This window comes from Trachemys scripta, chromosome 9 (genome assembly GCF_013100865.1).
Source record: "Trachemys scripta elegans isolate TJP31775 chromosome 9, CAS_Tse_1.0, whole genome shotgun sequence".
Lineage (NCBI taxonomy): Eukaryota > Metazoa > Chordata > Testudines > Emydidae > Trachemys > Trachemys scripta.
In genome coordinates, this window is record NC_048306.1 from 70,977,004 (window position 1) to 70,998,194 (window position 21,191).

The 21,191-nt window shown below is 39.9% G+C and overlaps 1 protein-coding gene across 1 annotated transcript in view; it reads right to left on the reverse strand.

The window, feature by feature from the left end:
* DNER (delta/notch like EGF repeat containing) overlaps positions 1 to 21,191 on the reverse strand; it is a 280,060-nt gene that overhangs the window by 62,046 nt on the left and 196,823 nt on the right. The window contains exons 6-7 of the mRNA XM_034781973.1: positions 20,806 to 20,959; positions 9,718 to 9,831 (exon numbers count right to left, since the gene is read on the reverse strand). Of these exons, the coding sequence (XP_034637864.1) occupies positions 9,718 to 9,831; positions 20,806 to 20,959 (268 nt within the window). The remainder of the gene's footprint in view (positions 1 to 9,717; positions 9,832 to 20,805; positions 20,960 to 21,191) is intronic.

Below are 21,191 nucleotides of genomic sequence, written 5' to 3' on the forward strand. Positions count from 1 at the left end.
GCTAATGTAGTGCCCATCTTTAAAAAAGGGAAGAAGGAGGATCCGGGGAACTACAGGCCAGTCAGCCTCACCTCAGTCCCTGGAAAAATCATGGAGCAGGTCCTCAAGGAATCTATTATGAAACATTTAGAGGAGAGGAAAGTGATCAGGAACAGTCAGCATGGATTCATGAAGGGGAAGTCGTGCCTGACTAACCTAATTGCCTTCTATGATGAGATAACTGGCTCTGTGGATGAGGGGAAAGCAGTGGATGTGTTATTTCTTGACTTTAGCAAAGCTTTTGATACGGTCTCCCACAGTATTCTTGCCACCAAGTTAAAGAAGTATGGGCTGGATGAATGGACTGTAAGGTGGATAGAAAGCTGGCTAGATCGTCGGGCTCAACGGGTAGTGATCAATGGCTCCATGTCTAGTTGGCAGCCGGTTTCAATTGGAGTGCCCCAAGGGTCGGTCCTGGGGCCGGTTTTGTTTAATATCTTTATTAATGATCTGGAGGATGGTGTGGACTGCACTCTCAGCAAGTTTGCAGATGACACTAAACTAGGAGGCGTGGTAGATACACTAGAGGGTAGGGATCGGATACAGAGGGACCTAGACAAATTAGAGGATTGGGCAGAAAAAAACCTGATGAGGTTCAACAAGGACAAGTGCAGAGTCCTGCACTTAGGACGGAAGAATCCCATGCACTGCTACAGACTAGGGACCGAATGGCTAGGTAGCAGTTCTGCTGAAAAGGACCTAGGGGTCACAGTGGACGAGAAGCTGGATATGAGTCAACAGTGTGCTCTTGTTGCCAAGAAGGCTAACGGCATTTTGGGCTGTATAAGTAGGGGCATTGCCAGCAGATCAAGGAACGTGATCGTTCCCCTTTATTCGACATTGGTGAGGCCTCATCTGGAATACTGTGTCCAGTTTTGGGCCCCACACTACAAGAAGGATGTGGAAAAATTGGAAAGAGTCCAGCGGAGGGCAACAAAAATGATTAGGGGTCTGGAGCACATGACTTATGAGGAGAGGCTGAGAGAACTGGGATTGTTTAGTCTCCAGAAGAGAAGAATGAGGGGGGATTTGATAGCAGCCTTCAACTACCTGAAGGGGGGTTCCAAAGAGGATGGAGCTCGGCTGTTCTCAGTGGTGGCAGATGACAAAACAAGGAGCAATGGTCTCAAGTTGCAGTGGGGGAGGTCCAGGTTGGATATCAGGAAAAACTATTTCACTAGGAGGGTGGTGAAACACTGGAATGCGTTACCTAGGGAGGTGGTGGAGTCTCCTTCCTTGGAGGTTTTTAAGGCCCGGCTTGACAAAGCCTTGGCTGGGATGATTTAGCTGGGAATTGGTCCTGCTTTGAGCAGGGGGTTGGACTAGATGACCTCTTGAGGTCCCTTCCAACTCTGATATTCTATGATTCTATGATTCTATGTATTTGCCTAGTTTATTGATAAGAATATCATGCGTGACCGTATCGAATGCCTTACTAAAGTCTAGGTATACCACATCCACCGCTTCTCCCTTATCCACAAGACTCATGGATATTATTTGCAATAATCTTCCCTAAAAAGGGAAGATTAACAGATGGATAATGTTATTTCAAGTGACAAAACAATTCCACAGCATATGCAGGCTTAAATACACTAAAGCAAGTTGCCCTTGTGTTATCTTCGAATGTGTTGGGAAATTTGTTCTGCAGCTGAAGTCTTACGTATGAGTTAAATATATGCAAATACTAGAATCAAATATAATTACACTGCTAAATTGAAGGTCTGACTTTTCAGTGCTTCTGAATGTATATTTAAATCAATACTTACCAGTAAAATAAAAATAATAATGAAAACATTAATAGAGGTGCACGGATCAAGAACAGCATAAAATGGTGAAAAATGGGTTTTTCACCTTTATATTTATTTTGAAGATAAATATCATCTGAAATTTTTATCAGCTAAATTGCAAAAAGGAAGCCCTAACAAGACATGATTAAAATGGGGAAATGACTGGGGATTTCAGATATCAGAATGCAGAATTTACCAAAGGCAAAGAAATAAAATAGGAAGCAAGGAGGGATGGCAATATTAGTAAAAAATTCTATTGCTCAAAAGATATGATAAAAATATTTTTGTTGACATAGCCATTTGGCTAGAAGTCAAAGACAACAGAAATAGTCAGAGAGGTAGCCCTCCAGTATAGCAAGAGAAAGTAGATCAGGAAATATTTTCAGAGATGAGAGCTCTGAAAGAAAGCCAGAATTCTGATCATGGGAGGATTTTAATTACTTGGCTACCGAGTGTATAACAGCCATGCAAAAACTAAGAAAGGTAAATGTAGGTAGTGCAAGATTTTGTGAACAACCGTCTTGGCTGGAGATTATGTTAGATCTAATCCTAGGAAATGTGCCAAATGTGCCAAATGAAGTTAGTGAACATCGAGGACTAGAGACTACAAAATCTTTAGATTTGAAATATGTGGATAAGCATTAAAAGAAGCAAGATAAATGCTTTTGATTTTTCTTGTACAAAGCCTTTTATGAGGAAATATAAAATGCTCTATGGAATTTTCATTAGAATTTTCTAAAAAAGAGATGCCTATCATAGGAACCACTGATCTAGACCATTCCTGTCAGGCATTTGTCTAACCTGTTCTTAAAAACTTATGATGACAGATTTCACGGTCTCCCTAGGTAATTTGTTACGGGACTTAACTCCCCTTACAGTAAGGACGTTTTTTCTAATGTCTAACCTAAATTTACCTTGCTGCAATTTAAGCCCTTTACTTCTTGTTCTGTCCTCAGTGGTTAAGGAGAACAATTTGTCACCCTCCTCTTCAATAATCTTGTACATACCTGAAAACTGTTATCATGCCGCCCCCATCTTCCCTTCTCCAGACTAAACTGACCCAATTTTTCCAATCTTTCCTCGTATGTCATGTTTTTTAGACCTTTCATCATTTTTGATGCTCTCCTCTGGTCTTTGTCTTTCTCCAATTTGATCACATCTTTCCCAAAGTGTGGTGCCCAGAACTGGACACAATACTCCAGTTGAGGTCTTCTCAGAGCTGAATAGAGTGGAAAAATTACTTCTCATGTCATGCTTAAAATGCTCCGGCTAATACATCCTAGAATAATGATTCCTTTTTTTGCAACAGTATTACATTGTTGACTCATATTTAGTTTGTGATCTACTATAACCTCTGATCCTTTTCTGCAGTACTCCTCCCTAGCCAGTTAGTCCCTATTTTGTATTTGAGAATTGATTATTCCTTCCTAAGAGGAGAACTTTGCATTTGTCCTTATTGAATTTCATCCTATTTAATTCAGACCATTTCTCCAATTTGTCAAGATCATTTTGAATTCAAATCCTACCATCATGGAAATATGATGATCAAAGTGACATTTCAATCAAACAGAACAAATTGAAAGAGAAAAATAAATGTCCCTCTCCCAGTCACTGAACATGTATCTATATTAGCGCTGGAGGGGATTTCTTGGGCCATCTAAGCCAATCCTTACACAAGTGCAAAAATTTCTTCTATCTACTTCTCTGAATGTAAAATCCAATTGTGCCCTGAAAACAAGTTGCCTCAACAACTGCACATAGTAGTTTATTTCCCAAATTATTTTGTATGTGTGTCAGAGCTGAAATATAATGTTAAGCAGAAAATCATGGAATCTTCAAGCCTGAGTCTCTAGTTACTAACCATTCTTTAAGGACTCTTTAAAACTATTAAAGATTATCTAATGAGTATAAAGAACTACCTCTATTCAAACCATTCACTTTCCACTGCCCAAGAAGCTCACCTTTCATACTTTTCACATGTCCGATTTCTAAAACACAGGTGTCATTTGTAGAACATAAATGGACCATGTAGAAATGATTCCTCATTATTTCCATCCATCTCTTCTTCTGCCATCCATTGCATGTTCTTCTCTTTTTTCTTTTTGTAATGTGGTTATATTTTCCATCTCTCCTGTTCTGTTCATTTTCTACCACATAATACCTCCCGATTCTCCGGTCCTTTAGTTTTTAAATGTATACTAAACGCTGGCCTGCCTTCCCCCCCACTGTGCTGAATTAGCACTTCAGAAAGAAAGGCCTCATCTCAACATGCAACTACAATTAGGCACAGTGGGAGAAAGGTAGCAGAGCAAGAGCCCAAGCCTATGCTTGAAGCTGATCATATTTTTTAGAAAAGAAACATGTCAGGGCACTCTAAAAATAACAGTTCTGCAACGTCCAAGCAGGTATTCTCTGGCTTATTTACAAAAAAAGTCTCCTCCTCAGTCTCCCTGCTCCCTAAAAATCTTCAAATAAAAGCTCACAAACTGAGTGAGAAAGATAAAAATATTGCCTCAAATGGAATAAGAAAAAAATGGCCACGTATTTGGTCAGAGCAGTCAATATTGTATTTTACAATGTGGCATCTACAAGCTCAGCCCTTATTCTTCCCCTCAAAAACCTGAAATTCCTGTTATTGTTAGTATTGGTATATTGCATTTCCTTGCTATGTTGGACATAGCATAGCTAACATGCTTGGTTGATACTCTATCCCAGTACAACTGCCCCTGCCTTTGCAGAAGGGACCAGATGCGACCTCTGCAGCAGCATTCTCCCTTCCTTGTGGTGGGGATAAAATTAGGAAAGATGGATACTCGACACCAACATTACTGCAGCAGCAGCTGTGCAGCTGAGGGAAGGGGACCAGCAAAGCCACATACGAGAGCAACCATACATGAAGGACAGCACCTAATTCTGCAGGTTTGGAGGTGTTTTGCCCAGAGAATACCTTACATAAAAAGCATTAGGAGGCTAGATGTGTAGTCCCAGAAACCTCTCTTCACTAGAGGGGATGGCTCTAGAGAACACAGAGGGTGAATACAGTGCAGTTTTCTGCCTGCCCGCTGGGGTCCCCTCCCAATGGTTTTTCTGCTTGAAGGGGCAATCTAGCTCTGCACACTGATTGATTCTAATGACAATATGGTGCAGTGTGATGCAATTAAACAGCAATGTTTTTTTGGAAAAAGGGAAAATGTTTGTGCTCCAATCGATAATCCAGGGATGGCCAAACTTACTGACCCTCTGAGCTGCATATAACAATAACAAGAGTGTTCAGAAGTTTGAGAGATGGAGTGCACCTGCCGAGGCTCGGGGCTTCAGCCTTGTGGGAGGCACCTGCCAGGGCTTGGGGCGACAGCCCTGTTCCTGCTGAAGTCCCAAGCCTCGGCAGATACCTCCCATGGGGCTGAAGCCCCAAGACCCCCATCCCTGCTGGCCAGAGGTGATGCGTGAGAGGTACACATGGGGTCACATGCCTCCCCCTGATTTTTTCCAGGGTTTTCTGGCCCCGCTCGGTCACATGGTGCTGCCAGGCCCCCTCCCTGCAAGCAGCTGCTGGAGCTGGCAAGCTGGGAGCTGTGGCCATGGGGAGAGCCAGCAGCGAATAGCTGGGAGCTGCAGGGAGAGCCGCTGCTTTTGCTGCTGCCTGTCCCTGCAAAGCTAAAGTAGTGCCCCCTCCCTGCAGCCCCCAGCTGTTTGCAGTTGCCTCTCCACAAAGAGTAACACCTGGGAGCTGTAGGGAGGGGCCACTGAGGGTAAGCGGGGAAGAGGGGGGTACATGCCTGGTGGGGCATGACTCAAGCTGTTGGGGGGGGCAAACTTTTAAATTGTGCCCCTCCAGTCTCAGCAGGCACCAGTCGTCTCTGGCAGAAGCCCCTAGCCCCATCATCCCACCGCAAGGCAGAAGCCCCAAGCTCCACACCACCAATCTGGTAGGTGGAGAATGGGGGGAGGGCATAGGTGACTCCATGAGCCGCACTTTAACTGTGAAAGAGCCACATGTGGCTCACGAGCCGTGGTTGGCCAACCGTGCTATAATCCATAGCAGTAGCAGCAAGTATAACAAATAGAGTAAACACACAATGAAAGTAGCAGATCCTCAACCAAGTCCATCCTGATTCTATACAATGGCTACAAGTAGTAAGTTATTCAGAAACATTAATAAAAATAATGTCATCTATAGTGTAACTTATTTTTAAGGGAGGTCAATGTGCTGTGCTGTACTTATTGTATTAGATATGCAGTAGAAATCTGTCTGATACTAATTACATTGGCTAAAATTACAGTAAGAAAATATTTGATGTACCGTAAATATTTGTTTTTGCTCCTATAGAAAAACTGAATCATGTTTATTCTAATTCTTTATTAGGAAAATAAATGCTAATATCTTTTGATACTAAAATAAAACAACAGAAACTTACTAGTGCATTAGATGTTCAGCATGAGAATAGGAATGGTGTTTCTGTTCATTTCAGCTCAACTCACTCTGCCTTCAAGAGTATGTGCATGTTCTCTATGGTAATATATGCATATTTTTTATATAATCATAAAGTAATGTTTCCCCATAGTTATTTAAATCTGGATGCTAGCCTGGACCAACCCAAATCCCAGTGCACAAATCACTTGCTCTAAAAGTTTTATCTGTATATCTGAGCATATTATATAGTCTCTGATGAACCATAAAAATAACTTTTGAAAAAGACAACACACAAGTCACTCATCCACAAATTGGGGCCTTTAACAGAAAGTGTCCCTTTCCTGAAGGTCCAAAGCCTAAAATTCTCCAATATTTCCTATTTTTTCATCTTAAATCTACAAACATGCTAGAAAAGAGAGGAGCTAATGGGGAAGTTTTAACAGGCTTCAATACCATTTGTGCCAAGATCTTTGGCATATGAGATGTCAGGGTTGCTGGGGACAAGACTTATGTTCATGTGCTTTCTGAACTGACTTCCTGGTTTGTGGGTGTCAATCTTGGTACAAAAAGGACTTTAACTGCATTTAGAGCTCTAATAATCGTTCACATCGGGTCTGACAGATCATTGCACCCTTCAAGACAACCTGGAGGATGACTGGGAAGGACTTGACAAAGTCACCGCACACACACTGCAACAGAGTGATGTGTAGATGCCTGGAGTCCTTTTTAATGTCTGGCCAAATGAGGTGGTACTCAGTACCAGAGACTTCAGTGCTGAGATGCCTAGGGCATCATGGACTAGGTGCACCACTCAGTCCCCTGCCTTGGTGGTAAAGCTACACTGTTAGACTTGGAGAAAATTTGGGTCTGCACCAATGCAAGCAGTGCCAACAGCAGCAGAGGTACCCAGTGCCCAAAGACAACTCAGATTTAGGCTTCAAGTAACTCTCCTTCAAAGCACCCTATGCTGGACTCTTGCCAGATTTATGGTTTCTTTTTGGGCAGAGGTCCCTTCAGACGGGAGCAGAGTGATTCTCTGAAATACTTGCGTACCCTGGGTGACATATGAAATTAGATCTGACATCCCCTCACAGAAGTGATCCAGAAAATGTGAATATCCATTAATAATGTCCATGCAGCACAGACATTCCTCGAAACTGCTACAAAACAGAAAGACTGGAGCTGAATAGGAGCAAAGGGCTTCATCAGAGACGCAAAGCAAGAAGGTGAGGTACCAAAGCAAAAAATGCCACAGAAAATTGCATCCAAGTGCCAAAAAGAAAAACAGCAAAGCACTGAGCAAAAATGACAAAGTGCTAAAAACTACATTAAAGAACTTCGTACTCTAAATAAAACACAGGCCATGGCCTCAAAGTTGTTTCAAGTTCTTTGGCAGCTGGAGAATGGTTGTCAATGATGTTCCTGGGCTAGTGGCAGAGAAAGAGCAGCAGAAATAATAATTAAGATGAAAAGAAGCAGACCTGACTGTAGCATCAGGTGGACACAGCACAAAGATATCCAAACCCACTGAGGCTGAAAGGAGAAAGTTCAGCTGGAGAGGCACAGGTTCCTGCAGGGACTTTTGGGACATTGCAAGGGCAACAGTTAAGCTCAAGGGGGGTCAGTACAAAACATGTGTGGTGTAAGTGGTTCCACACACCACTGTTCCACCTGTTTGTGTTGGGGTGTGGCATTGCAGGCACTCCCTGCTTCCATTTACAAAGTGTGACAGCTAATCCCAAGTAGGGCGGTGTGCCGTAAATTCAGCATACCATCTTTAAACGGTGACATAATCTGGTTGGCCGTGCCTTTAAACAAACAAATGTAAAAAGGCAGATGCTTCACTGCAGCGCTTTTAAGCCCAGGATCCAAACTGGCCTTGGAGTGCTGGGTTAGCACAGAAGAGCTCCTCCATTGACCCAGTTTCACCCAGCAGACCACTCAGAGGAAGCAGGCAAGCCTTCTTATCTGGTTTGCTGTCTCCCTATTGGCCTGTGTCATCTCCAAGAGGACCAAATCTCACTGGTGGCCCAGCCCAAGTGGATTTTCCTTAAACAGAGGATGTCAGGGTGACGATGCCTCCAGCAAGGGGCTGAGACAGTGCGATAGCCCCCACCACATAGGTGGATAGTGGCTCCGAGGGGACAAAACTTTCAAGAGCTTTGGGGAGTATCACCCGATCTGTGCTAAGCAACTGACCCAGGACTGCTAATTGGCCAGTATTAGCATGTATTTAGTTATATTATACACACGAATAAATGTCACCTCCAAAACTGGCAAAAATTATCTAACCAACAGGTATTTTTCATAATTACTATTCTTACTGATAAGAAAGCTAATTATATAAGATACTTGAACAAATTTCATTAGAAAATCAAGCTACATTTGGCTACATCCCAACATCTTATGATTGTCTCATTGAATTCTGATACTATTTATACAACAAACAAACAATTTTCAAAATTCTTCTAAAATGCAAGGTTTAGACTGCTGACATAATGTTAATTCAACACAGCTGTTAAGTGGGTCACTCATTAGAGCAACTGACTTCAGAGGAAGAGAAAAGCCAGTCTGCAGCAATTACAAATAACCCTTAAGTTAAGCAGGTTCATATTTCTTCAAGAGAAGCAATTATTAATTATAAACAAGACTTCTACCTAAAAGTAAACTCAACTGTATAAAAGATAGCATTGGAAGAATAAAAAACAACAACTATAGATGAATTGGGAGAGGAAATATTAGCTCTGGACAACAACCTTAACTATCGTTTGGTACTGATGACTAATAGAAAAATTTGTAACTGGAAGCTTTCACTACTGATAATTTATGCAACCAGCCATTTGCAGGTAGCATGATGTTATAAAAAGGATATGCTTTCAACGTCACAATGTCCTCATTACTTAGAGTTAACATTTACAGTGTTTACTGACGAAAATGATTTCAAGGATTTCATATAGTGAGAGATAAACCAGTTCAAATAAAAACAGAATGGATCAAATCTTTTCAGGGTTTTGAAAATGTTCAGTTGATTAAAAAGTGTACTCCTATAAACTTTCTATTTTATCTAGGAACAGAAGCAGATATATCAAAATAACATGAGAGACTGGCTTTTCTTTTGCTTTTTCTGAACAAGACAAAAATCAGGAACAACTGTACATTTTGTAAGATTCTTATGTCCTTTTCTCATGAGAGCTCTAGCCTGATTTCCAGATAGGAGAGATTAAAAGAACATGGAAAATACTTTTGTTCAACATATACACTGAAACTTAAATGTGGTTTGGACATCATTAAAAATGGTAATGCAAAGATTTCTAATCTGGAATTCTATCCACTTAAATTGATGTCTTGTCAGGTAGAGCTTCCAATATATGTTCATTTAACTAAAAAGTTACAGCATCATAATATATCCCATATAACACCAACTTTGTTAATGCTGATAAGAGGTATGATTTAAAATGAGAAATTGTTTCTATTTACCTTCTGGACATTGACAACTGAATCCACTGATATTGGAAAAGCAGGTACCACCATTTCTGCATGGCTCTTGGCTGCAGTGATCAATCTCTGACTGACATAGTTCTCCAGTGTAACCTATATCATGATTCAAATGTTTTAGAAAGTGAAGAGAAATTAAAGTTTTATTACAAAATTTGCCATTATACCATTTAAATAGCAGTAAGTTAGTTTCTTTGAATAATATTACCCAGAGATGAGAAACAGTATTCATGACAATCTCTCAATATTCAAATTTTCATTAAAACATTCAATTAATAAGAATCTGAACTTGGTTCCAGCAACATAGATCAAAATTCAAATATAGTGATACTATTAAATTGTATTTTACCAACAGCAATATTCTGACTGCATTAGTGTGTATGGGGTTGTGCAATCACAAAGAACTTCAAATAAATTTCAATTTTATTTTGAATTTGCACACAAAAACCTCTAGGGAGACTTTAAACAAGACTAGTCATTCTGAATTATTTGTGCATATGCTGAATGACTGTCATTTGTTCCTACTTCTGAGCCTCAGAGAGGATTGTTTATTTTAAGTGAAAGATGTGGGGACACAATCACCACAGTTGTAAATTCTGCCAAAAACAAGCTCCTCAAAGATTGATAGATTGCAAGTTCAGTGTATGGCGCGTCTACACAGTGAGGCAATGTGCATTATAAGGGTGTGATTTCTAAAATGTGTGCTAAAGTATTGCACATTAATTGGTCTGTGTAGACCCTGCTGGTACGCACTAAAAGTTCCCTAGTGAGCTTTAATCTAGTGTTGTTTGAAACAGTATTACATTAATGTGCATTAGGAAACTTTTAGAATGCACCAGCAGGGTCTCCATGGACCAATTAATTCAGAACACATTAGTGCATGTTACCCCACGGTATTGATATACCTATAATGCCAATTGATTGTTAGCTTGCTTTTTCTCATATGCTGGAAGACCTTATAGTAGGTTCAGAATAATGAACAAACATTGAAATAACAATCTAAGTAATGAAATACTCCAAACTCAAATCCTATCACAAGTACCACACGTTTCTCATTCTATGTTTAAAATTATTTCTTTTGTTTCTACTATTTATCTAGGCATTTGTGTGTAAAGAGAAAAGTACTGCATGTTACACACCTGGTTGTTACCAAGTATGATCCCAATGAAATACTTAAATTTAATTGGTTATATATATATATATATCATCTTTGTCAAACTGTACAATTCCCAGTTATGTCAAATGGAATTTTGTGTATTGCTCTAGGGCAATATGTGGTCTTCAGTTTACCACAGACTGGGGGGAGGAAGTGTAGTCTAATGTCTAGAGCATAAGACTGTGAATCAGGAGACTGAGTTCTAATCCCCCTTCTACCACTGACTTGGTGTTTTGACACTAGGCAAGTCACTTAAGCAGTCTTGTGTTTCAGTTTCTCCATCTGTAAAATGCTTGCCCATATCTGTAAAGTGATCTGAGATCTACAGTTGAAAAGTGCTCAGGATTAATCATTGTTATCATATGAGAATAAGTACATATACATATAATAAAATATATTTAAATAATTGAGGTACCAATGGGTCTAAACCAGAACAGCATAGTTAAAGTTCCCTGAACTCTAGGGATGTGGCTATAGAACCAAGTGTGTATTTCATCTTCTACACAGGCATTTCGCTATTCCTGGGAAAAACCAAACCATTATATATTAAGACTCTAGAGAATTTCAAATCCAGATCTGGATTAGAACTTTGTTTATTGGGCCTACCCAGAGCACTAAATGTAAATATCAATGAACTCTGGAGAAGTTTAGATCTGAATCTGTTTCCAGATATGAGCTTCATGATTTGGGCCTCTCTGTAATTTGAGAGTTACATTAGCATTAAGTAGTACAGTCTTATCAAACACAACACACTTTCTTTTCTATTTTTCCTATCACACATTTAAAGATTCTTAAAAAAATGTATATACTCAATCATAAATCTAATTCTTGAACATAGTCAAGGCACCTGAATCCCCCACATATGGGCCGTTCTCTGTCATCTCTCTTTATAATTCTGTTTCTAGGTACAGGTACCAATACCATGCTGAGTAATTTTGGAACTAGCATCAGGAATTCTAATAGGACCTGCTTGGACTGTTTTCCTCATGCAGAAAAGATATTCCTTAGTTACTGATTGAATCATTTTTTATAAAGTGTTTACCATTTAAAAGCCTACTGGGCAGAATTACACCTATTCAAGCCTGTTGATGTAATTTTAAGTATAAGTCAGCATTGAATTTGGCCCAAAGGTGTATAACTGCTAGAATTCTACACCAGATAAGATTTCTAAGATTTCCCTCTTCTCTGTGTTTTCTTTGCATTTTTACATGGTACTGTGAGCCAAATTCTGTTCCTACTTTCTCCAGCATGAATCCAGAATAACTCTGTTGTATCTGCATTAACACCACAACAGGCATCTAGGTTCAACAGAGAAACTAAGGAATCTCCCAGAGATGGTCCTTCTAGGTCAGGGCTGGGTTACACAGCAAAGCAGTGAGAGGAAGCTTGCACTGTCAACTGTTTGTTACCATGCCCGTACTGTGGATGACCACTAGATTTCAGTATCCATGTCTGCCAATGGCGATGAGCACTTAATGAACATAACACTTACAAAAAGACAACAAGCACAAGGAACCGCAGAACACTGTTGGCCAAGTAATTTGCTTTCGATATACATATTTTAGTATTTCAAGTTCTCTCTCGTGTTCATAGGATTATTTTTCTGAAGCATAGTGCAATACTGAATATGCTTACTTCATTTTCAGTTATGCCCATCTTCAGAAGTGTAAGTTTGTGAAAATAAAAATTACACTGGAATTCACTGTATGATTATAAAAACTTTAGTCAAATGAGGGACATGTAATTGCATGGCTCTGCAACTTGCTAAAATAATCAGCTGGATTTGCTCTGACAGTCATAATAACATGGAACAAATCACACCATAAAGATGACATTTTACTGTCTGCTTTATGAAAACAAATATATTCCATCTAATTAACAACTATATTGCATGTATTCCTCTAAAGAAAGAAAATATTCTTTTGGTCTTTAATAGCCAATACTGAGTGCTGCAAATTAACAGTTTCCTAAATGAGTCATACTACAAAAAAGCAGCATGTCAGTCAGATACATTTTAAGAATCTTTGTTCCTGTACATTTTGTGCAGTTACAAATCTCTGTATCATTTTCTTGTAGCAAGGTTATGGCAACATGATACTTCACAGATACTGTGGGTGCTGAAAGCTTTCAAAAATAAGGAGTGTATAGTATATTCTATTTTTCTTTTCCATTTCTTCTACTAGCTTCTAATATGCAGTGAAGGGAATCTGTTGGAATCTTTTCTAAAAGAAATAACATGAACACCACCAGTTTCTACTTTTCATTTCTTGATATACTGACATATGTTCTAATAGAAAATCTAGTGAACATTAAGATGAAGCAAGCAGTGACAGTCATTCCAATTACTACAAAAACAGTAGGTTTCAGAAAATAAAAGCAGAAATTTTCAAAAAAAAAAAAAAAACAGAAAAAGCCAAACCCAACACATTTTAATGTCTGAAGAAATAGAGCTAAATTCTTCAATGGCACAAATGAGTCCGACTCCACTGGCTTCAATGGAATTGAACCCACTTACCCTATAGCTGAATTTGCCCCAAAAAGAATGTGTGAGCCTAAGAATGAGAGAGGTGTAAATCCAAGAAAAGAAGCAGAGTGAAACGAAAAATCTTTGAAAACATGAAACAATAACAACAACAAGGCAGGGTAAGAAAAATTAAGTAAGACTGAATTGTCATATTTATGGACCCAGCCTTGGTACTAATGAAATCAATGGCAATGTTCCCACTGACTTTAATAGGAACAGAATTTTGACTTATGATGTTAGAAATGCTCTACAAAAGTGTCTTTTTATCCTTCCCCAACCCCATTTTCAGCCCATTAGAGGCAAATGCAATATAATGCAATACTGCTTTCTGTAAAACGCATGCATACTGTACTCTAAGAGATGTTGAATATCTACAGAACAATCCCATTCATTCAGCAACAGTCCATTTTGGATTATTGTTGTGATGAATCAAAATGACAAACATAGGTGCTGGAACTAGGTGTGTTGGCTTGAAGGGATTTCCATTATATACAGGGTTTACAGTTTGGTTCAATAGCTTTCAGCACCCCTACTATAAAAATTGGTAGGGCATCCCTTACGACAAATGAATTTCAAACGCTGATGTATGGTACGAATGTCCCACCTCAGTGGGAGAAGGCAGAATAATCTAGTGGCTAGCGTGCTAGCCTAGGATTTGAGAAACCTGGATTAAGTCCCTGCTCCACCACAACCAGAAGGGCACCATAGCATTAGCGAATTGAACTGAAAATGGATTAAAGTGCATCACAGAGTCTAATATATGATTTTATGGAAGTATGTTTTTATGAAAAATAGGTAAAAATCAAAGTTTAAAATAAAATATATATTCACTCTCATGGGTCAAAATTAATGGATTGGAAATACGTATTTTTTTGTTCAGAAACTGGCATGTAAGTCGTTTCTTTACCATAATACATAGAACTTGATGGTTTCATTAAAACTTCTCACGGTTGGGTTAACACTCAGGTTAAGGAAGCAGTAGAAAGTGCTGCTCCTAATATGTATATTTTTAGTCACAGGGGATTTAGAAATAATGGAGACTTGGAAAGTTCTGGGGCTAGATTTTGGCTGTTCAGCCACTGCCTGAAGGTAAAGGGGGAGCAAAGGTGCCTTGCCCCAGTAGGAGTCTTGGGAGACATTAAGGGCCAAATGTTTAAAAGGTGCTTTGGCACCTAAAGATGCAGATAGGCACCTTTGAAAATCACACCAACTCCCATTGATTTCCCACTGATTTTAATGGGAGTTAGGTGTTTGAGAACTTTTGAAAATGCCACTAGGTGCTTATCTGAATCTTTAAGTGACGAAAATCCTTTAAATATCTGGCTCTTGAAAATGACTCAAGAATGTCTGGGGTCTGCAGGCCTCAGGGCTCCTACTACATCTTTTGAAAGGGTATATATTGCATGTGCTACCCCTGTGCTGGCTTAGCTCTTCATGGCTTCAGCCTAGTCTTGTCCTCCCCTTTCTCTATAGGGAGGTTAGCACTGCTGTCTCTGCTAACCTTATGTACGCACTGTACTCAGAGAAGGTTCTTACTTCCTCTCCCAATCCCTGTGCAGAGCAATTAACAATCTGGCTCATTATATGTATATATTGATTCGGTGGTAAAATAAATACACCTAAGAATACAAATGTTTGTCTTGTTGACACAGATGATATTATAAAGTGAGACTACAAAAAACCTAAGAAATGGAGTTTCACTCTCCAACACATGAGCTCAGACTATCAGACAAGCATCATTTAGGGTTGGGCAGAAAACAACAGTGCTATTTGGTGAAAAATTCTGAGGTGGAACAAAATTCAGACCTTCTGAAATTCCTCATGAAAAGAACATGAGAGAGAGCCCCATATCCCTGAATAGCCTGGTGGTCAGGCATTCATCTGGAATGCGGGAGGATCCAGGTCCAAATCCCAGCTCCTGGGCTCAGTGAATCAGTCTCTCTCCCCTCATTTTTACCATAAATTCTGTACTGGACTGGGAAACCTCCAGATGAAATTTTTGACAAAACAAATACATTTCTGGGGAACATTTTGATAAAGTGGCATTTTTTGACCAAAAAAGTTCTGTCAAAAAAATTTCAAAACGGCCCTAGTAGCAATGATCTTTGGGATCTCATGTGAAGATGTGCCATACTTCTTCTGTCACTCCATGGGAGCTAGATGCACAATGTCCCTCTTGGCAAAGGAAGATATATTAGCCCTCATGATAATAGCAGAATTCATAAGAGCAAATGTAGCAACTAGTGTGTAGGAAGGGGTAGTGGATTACATGGGGGAAAGTGTTCTATTGGGAAAAAAACATACTGATAATGCAGCAACTCTCACTTTTCCCAAATTCTGGACTAATGTCCTGGGACAATAAAATACTTTTTCATTATATATGATGATATATCAAGCACGCATCTTTCTCAAATACACCTCTACCCAGATATAATGCTGTCCTCGGGAGCCAAAAAATCTTACTGCATTATAGGTGAAACCGCTTTATATCGAACTTGCTTTGATCCGCCGGAGTGCGCAGCCCCACCCCCCCGGAGCACTGCTTTACCGCGTTATATCGGAATTTGTGTTATATCGGGTCGCATTATATCGGGGTAGAGGTGTATAGTCATATGTGGAAGACGATTAGGTCACTTCCATCACAGATTTTTTTTTAAATCCACATATAAGATATTCAATAACATAAGTCATCAAGTATCAGAGGGGTAGCCGTGTTAGTCTGAATCTGTAAAAAGCAACAGAGGGTCCTGTGACACCTTTAAGACTAACAGAATATTGGGAGCATAGCTTTCATGGGTAAGAACCTCACTTCCTGCATCTGAAGAAGTGAGGTTCTTACCCACGAAAGCTTATGCTCCCAATACTTCTGTTAGTCTTAAAGGGTGCCACAGGACCCTCTGTTGCATAAGTCATCAACATTTCCAAAATCTGTGCCTATCCAGTTTGCCACTTTTTCAATCTTTCACTCACTTCAAAATTTTCACATACTAAATGATGGGTGAAATGGGTTTGATTAAATAAAAATTTACCTAAAACCTTCTCCAAAATTCAGAACCAAAGATACTTTTCTTTGCTCTTTTGTAGGCGGGGGGGGGGGGGGGGAGAGTGGTGATCCGCCAGAGAAAGAATCTATGACATTTGGCTAACTTTATTAAAAAAAAAAAAAATCAGTTTCTAAACTTCTTAGTTTTGTCTGGGATCAGAAATATCACAAGTAGTATGAAACACACATTATTTGTGAGATTAATGAAACATAGCCCAGCTATGGATATAATATATATATATATATATATATATAAAATAGAATATAACCAGGATATAATAGAAATCTCATATAGAAACTGTCTTGTGAGCTTCGCTATTCATTATCTCAGACAAAAAGATTTAGATTAAGGTTAGAGGATTACATTTCAATGGGAAGTTTGACTGGGTGAATGGATGATATGATCAGGCCCAATTTCAGGCAAGTTTTGGGTAAATATATGAATTTTTGGATACTTCTACAAGCCCAGCCACAGCAAATCTCTGAACCTTTCTAGCACAAACCACTACTCAAACAAGTAGTTCCACCTAAGGACTTGGCTCAAGGTTTGAACATCGCTAAAATGTGGGATCCATGGAGCAGAATTTGGATTTTTTTTTTTTGGTCTTATAAATAGTTAATTTTTGTTTAAGAATTACTACTAATTGCCATTTACAAAATAAGATCACATGAAAGTAATTTAGTCTAACATTAAATTTTAAATAGGAATTTCCGGCTATTTATATGCTTATGCCTATACAGTGTATAAAATACATTTTCAAGTGTCTTCTCCGAGTTACGGACAATTTTATGGTCAATGAATTCTGAATACATATCATCCACTATGACCTTAACTGTAGGGATTTTTCAAGTCACTCAATTTCTAGTTCAGTTCCAGTCTAATCTTTCTCTTCTTAACTGTCCTTTGCCGTTAACAGAATTTAAAGCATTACTTAACTATATTTACATATCTTACTCATAAAAAAGACAGTTGGATCCGTCTGTATATTTATGAAATATAATGGAGAAGAATATATTTGCACAGGGAGGTCATATCTCATTTCCAGCATGGTTTAAGTATAAATCCAGGTCATTAAATGAAACCCATATGCAAATTAGTTTGGGGTTGCACATACAAAATAGTTAAACTAAGCAAAGGTAGAGAGAGATTGGAAGTCCAGAGGCATAAAAAGCAGCAGATTTAGTGGAGCTCATTATTAAATATTTGAAATGATTGGACAGATCCTGAGTAGTGGCCAAGGAGATGACGGGTGGGGATGCAAGATAGCTACCTTAAGAAGGGCCAGCTCCAGGGTTTTGGCCACCCCAAGCAGCCAAAAAAAAAAAAAAAAAAAAAAAGCCAGGATTGCGATCTGCGGCGGACGGTCCTTCGCTCCGAGCGGGAGTGAAGGACTGTCCGCCGAATTGCCACCGAATAACTGGACCTGCCGCCCTCTCCAGAGTGGCCGCCCCAAGCATCTGCTTGCCAAGATAGATATATATATCTATACATCTATCTCAAGGTATATCTTTGTATACCGCAATTTTTGGATTGGTACCCTAGAATAAGTTAGAGTAGTTAGAAGGTTGCTCTAGCTTGAGCTGACTGCCAACAGCCCATGTTGCCCATGTTGCCAGTACAAGAGCCCGGGATTAGTGGGGCATACAGATGCCCAGCTCATTTCCCCTACTCTGATTACATAAGAACAGCCATACTAGGTCAGACCAAAGGTTCATCTAGCCCAGTATTCTGTCTCTGACAGTGGCCAATGCCAGGTGCTTCAGAGGGAATGAACAGAACAGATTGCAGGGTGGAGAGTGATGTGGTATACCTGCACTACACCACTGATAGATCCCTTTTCACTGAGACAATTCTTCTATGGCCAACAGTGCTGCTGTAAGCAGGGCCGCCGAGAGCAGGTTCGGGCCCCGGTGAAAAATTCTTTTCGGGCCCCTCACAAGGGCGGACGCCGAAGGAAGCCAGGCCCCGGGCCCCTTTTCGGACCACCGGGCCCCAATAATTTGTACCAGTCCCTCCCCCGCTCGTCGGCCCTGGCTGTAAGGCCACTTTGAATCATCTATTACTCCTGGTTCAATTTATTGATTATTCCATCTGACTTTCATCACAAGGTTTCAACTATCTTCAGAACTAACTGGTAAGGTCTATATTATGCACATTTGTGGGGCTTGATTCTGCAAGCACTATATGTGTGGAACTTCCATTGATTACAAAAGAAATTTCATGATTAGAGGATTTACAGAATATATTCCATAGTATCAAAAATTTCAATGGATGATCTTTCTGGGCTAAATTCTACACTTAGATACTTCTACGCCATAACACTGACTTTAAAATTTAGCCTACATTTTATAAAACTAGACACTTTTAACCACTTCTAATACTAATCTCTCCTTCCCCTCTATTATCTCTTCCTTTTTCAGACAATTCCACTTTCATTCTTCTCAGTATTAAGTGCTCTAAAAAATAATCTGATATATCAAAAGCCAACAGATCTTTCCTATTTCCTATACTAGAGTTGAAAATGTGTGGTAAAATGTTTATAAGAAGTGAAAATAAACTACTGAATGTTGCTGTTAATTTTATTCCAGTCTGCTTTTTATTAAAACTAATCAAAAGAATTTTGGAAAATGCCTATTGAAGTGGTTTGTCTAAGAACTATGCAATGAACGTAGTGCCTTTGAAATGTCAGACATGAAAGCATTACATTTTCAATCATTCCAATTCTGTAAAAAGGATTTTCCTCCAGCATAGAACAGTAATTACATGAAGTTACCCTCTGGCATTCAACTATGACCATCATATTTAGTTTAATTTTAATTCTAATTAAGATGCCAATATTCATTTGATCAAGTGTTAAAAAACAAATGCTCATAAAGCAATTTCAAAGCAACTTAAAACACATACATTTTGATCATTAGCCAATCCATGAATTACTCAATTAAGCTTTTTGCCTTTTATAACATTTTTGCAAAATTTTATTTTAAATTAATTGTATAAACAATCCATCAGCTGCACGGTTTGTATAAAAATATCTTCAATTTGACTAGTCTGATAGGCAAAATGTCTACCACTTAAAGTTAAATATCCGGGGGTAGCCGTGTTAGTCTGTATCTAACAGATGTGGCATCCGAAGAAGTGAGGTTTTTACTCACGAAAGCTTATGCCCAAATAAATCTGTTAGTCTTTAAGGTGCCACCAGACTCCTTGTTGTTTTTGTAGATACAGACTAACACGGCTACCCCCGGATATTTGACACCATGCAAGGCACTAAATTTAGCCGTATGGAGTGGAAATCCATCAACCTCAACAAAAAACTTGCACAGATACAGACAGACATCATCTTCCTCTCCAAATGATGCATCCGAAGAAGTGAGGTTTTTACTCACGAAAGCTTATGCTCACTTAAAGTTAGTTACTCAAAAGAGAACAATTTCAAGGATGTACCAAAAAGCAAATAACATGACAGTTTTAGGCTGCAAAGTCTGAGCCCCGATTCTGCAGACTCTTCCTGTTGTGTGTAATTCTTACAACCGTGAGTAGTTTCATTGACTGCGACAATGCTCGCAACAGTAAGACCTACATCTAGTGGTCTTTGTACAGAGCCAGCTCCAGGCACCAGCTGAGCAAGCTCGTGCTTGGGGCAGCAGATTCTACGGGGCGGCATTCCGCCCAATCCTAGGGCGGCACAGCCACTTTTTGTATGTGTGTGTGTGTGTGTTTTGTTCGCCGATCCGGCCGCCCTGTAGGGGGCAGCAGCGCGGAGGAGGGGAGCGCCCTACTGGAAGCGGGCTGTGCACTCCATCTGCCCCAGCCAGTACCAGGTCTGCAGCAAGCCCAGCAGGGCAGCCCGCATGCTTCCCTTCCCACCGACTGGAGTGGCGTGGAGCCCTCCCGGCAGGCGGCATGGCGGTCGGGGCTGCGTGGCGAGCGCCCCGCTGAAGCCCTGACCAGCTCCATTCTCTCTCTCCCCGCTCTCTCCCCCACCCCCCCCACTAGCCGGGGCACGTCTGCAATGCAGGGACACCCCTGCATCCTGGCTCCGGCCGCCCCACAGTTTTTTTTTTTTTTTTTTTCTTTTCCTGCTTTGCCGTTCCGGCCACGCTGCAGGGTTTTCTTTATTTTTTTGCTTTGCTGTTCTGACCGCCTTGATTTTTTTTTTTTTGCTTGGGGCAGCAAAAAAGCCAGAGCCGGCCCTGTCTTTGTAGCACTAGCCCCTATGTTCTTGTATCGTCTTCCCCCTTGCTTCTCTTCCTCTTGCTAAAGATATAGAAAGCACTGTATTGCAAAAGATATGCCCAGAATATTAAAAGAGATATATGTTATTCAAAGCACCATATAAAACATACCAGTAGGGCAAGTGCAGGTGAAATTTTTCCCATCATGTTTTTGTGTTACATCAGTGCAGGTTCCATTGTTCTGGCAGGGCCTGCTTTGACAGGCGTTAAATTCTTCACAGAAAGCACCCATATATTGATCCTCACAGTCGCAGAAAAACATTGCCTACAAACAAACACAATGTGTCCATTATTACGAGATTTCCGAGCTTATTTCTGAGTTGTTAACTTCATTGAGCAAGGGTTAAAAAACAGCAGCTAGGAACACATCATTGTAAAAAATACATCTCTGTAAAGTTATCCCTTAAAATACTGATCCTGCACCCCTTACTCGGGCAAAACTCATAATTTCAATGGAGTAATGAGATCAGAACGCTGGGATCTGAAACTGGGATCAG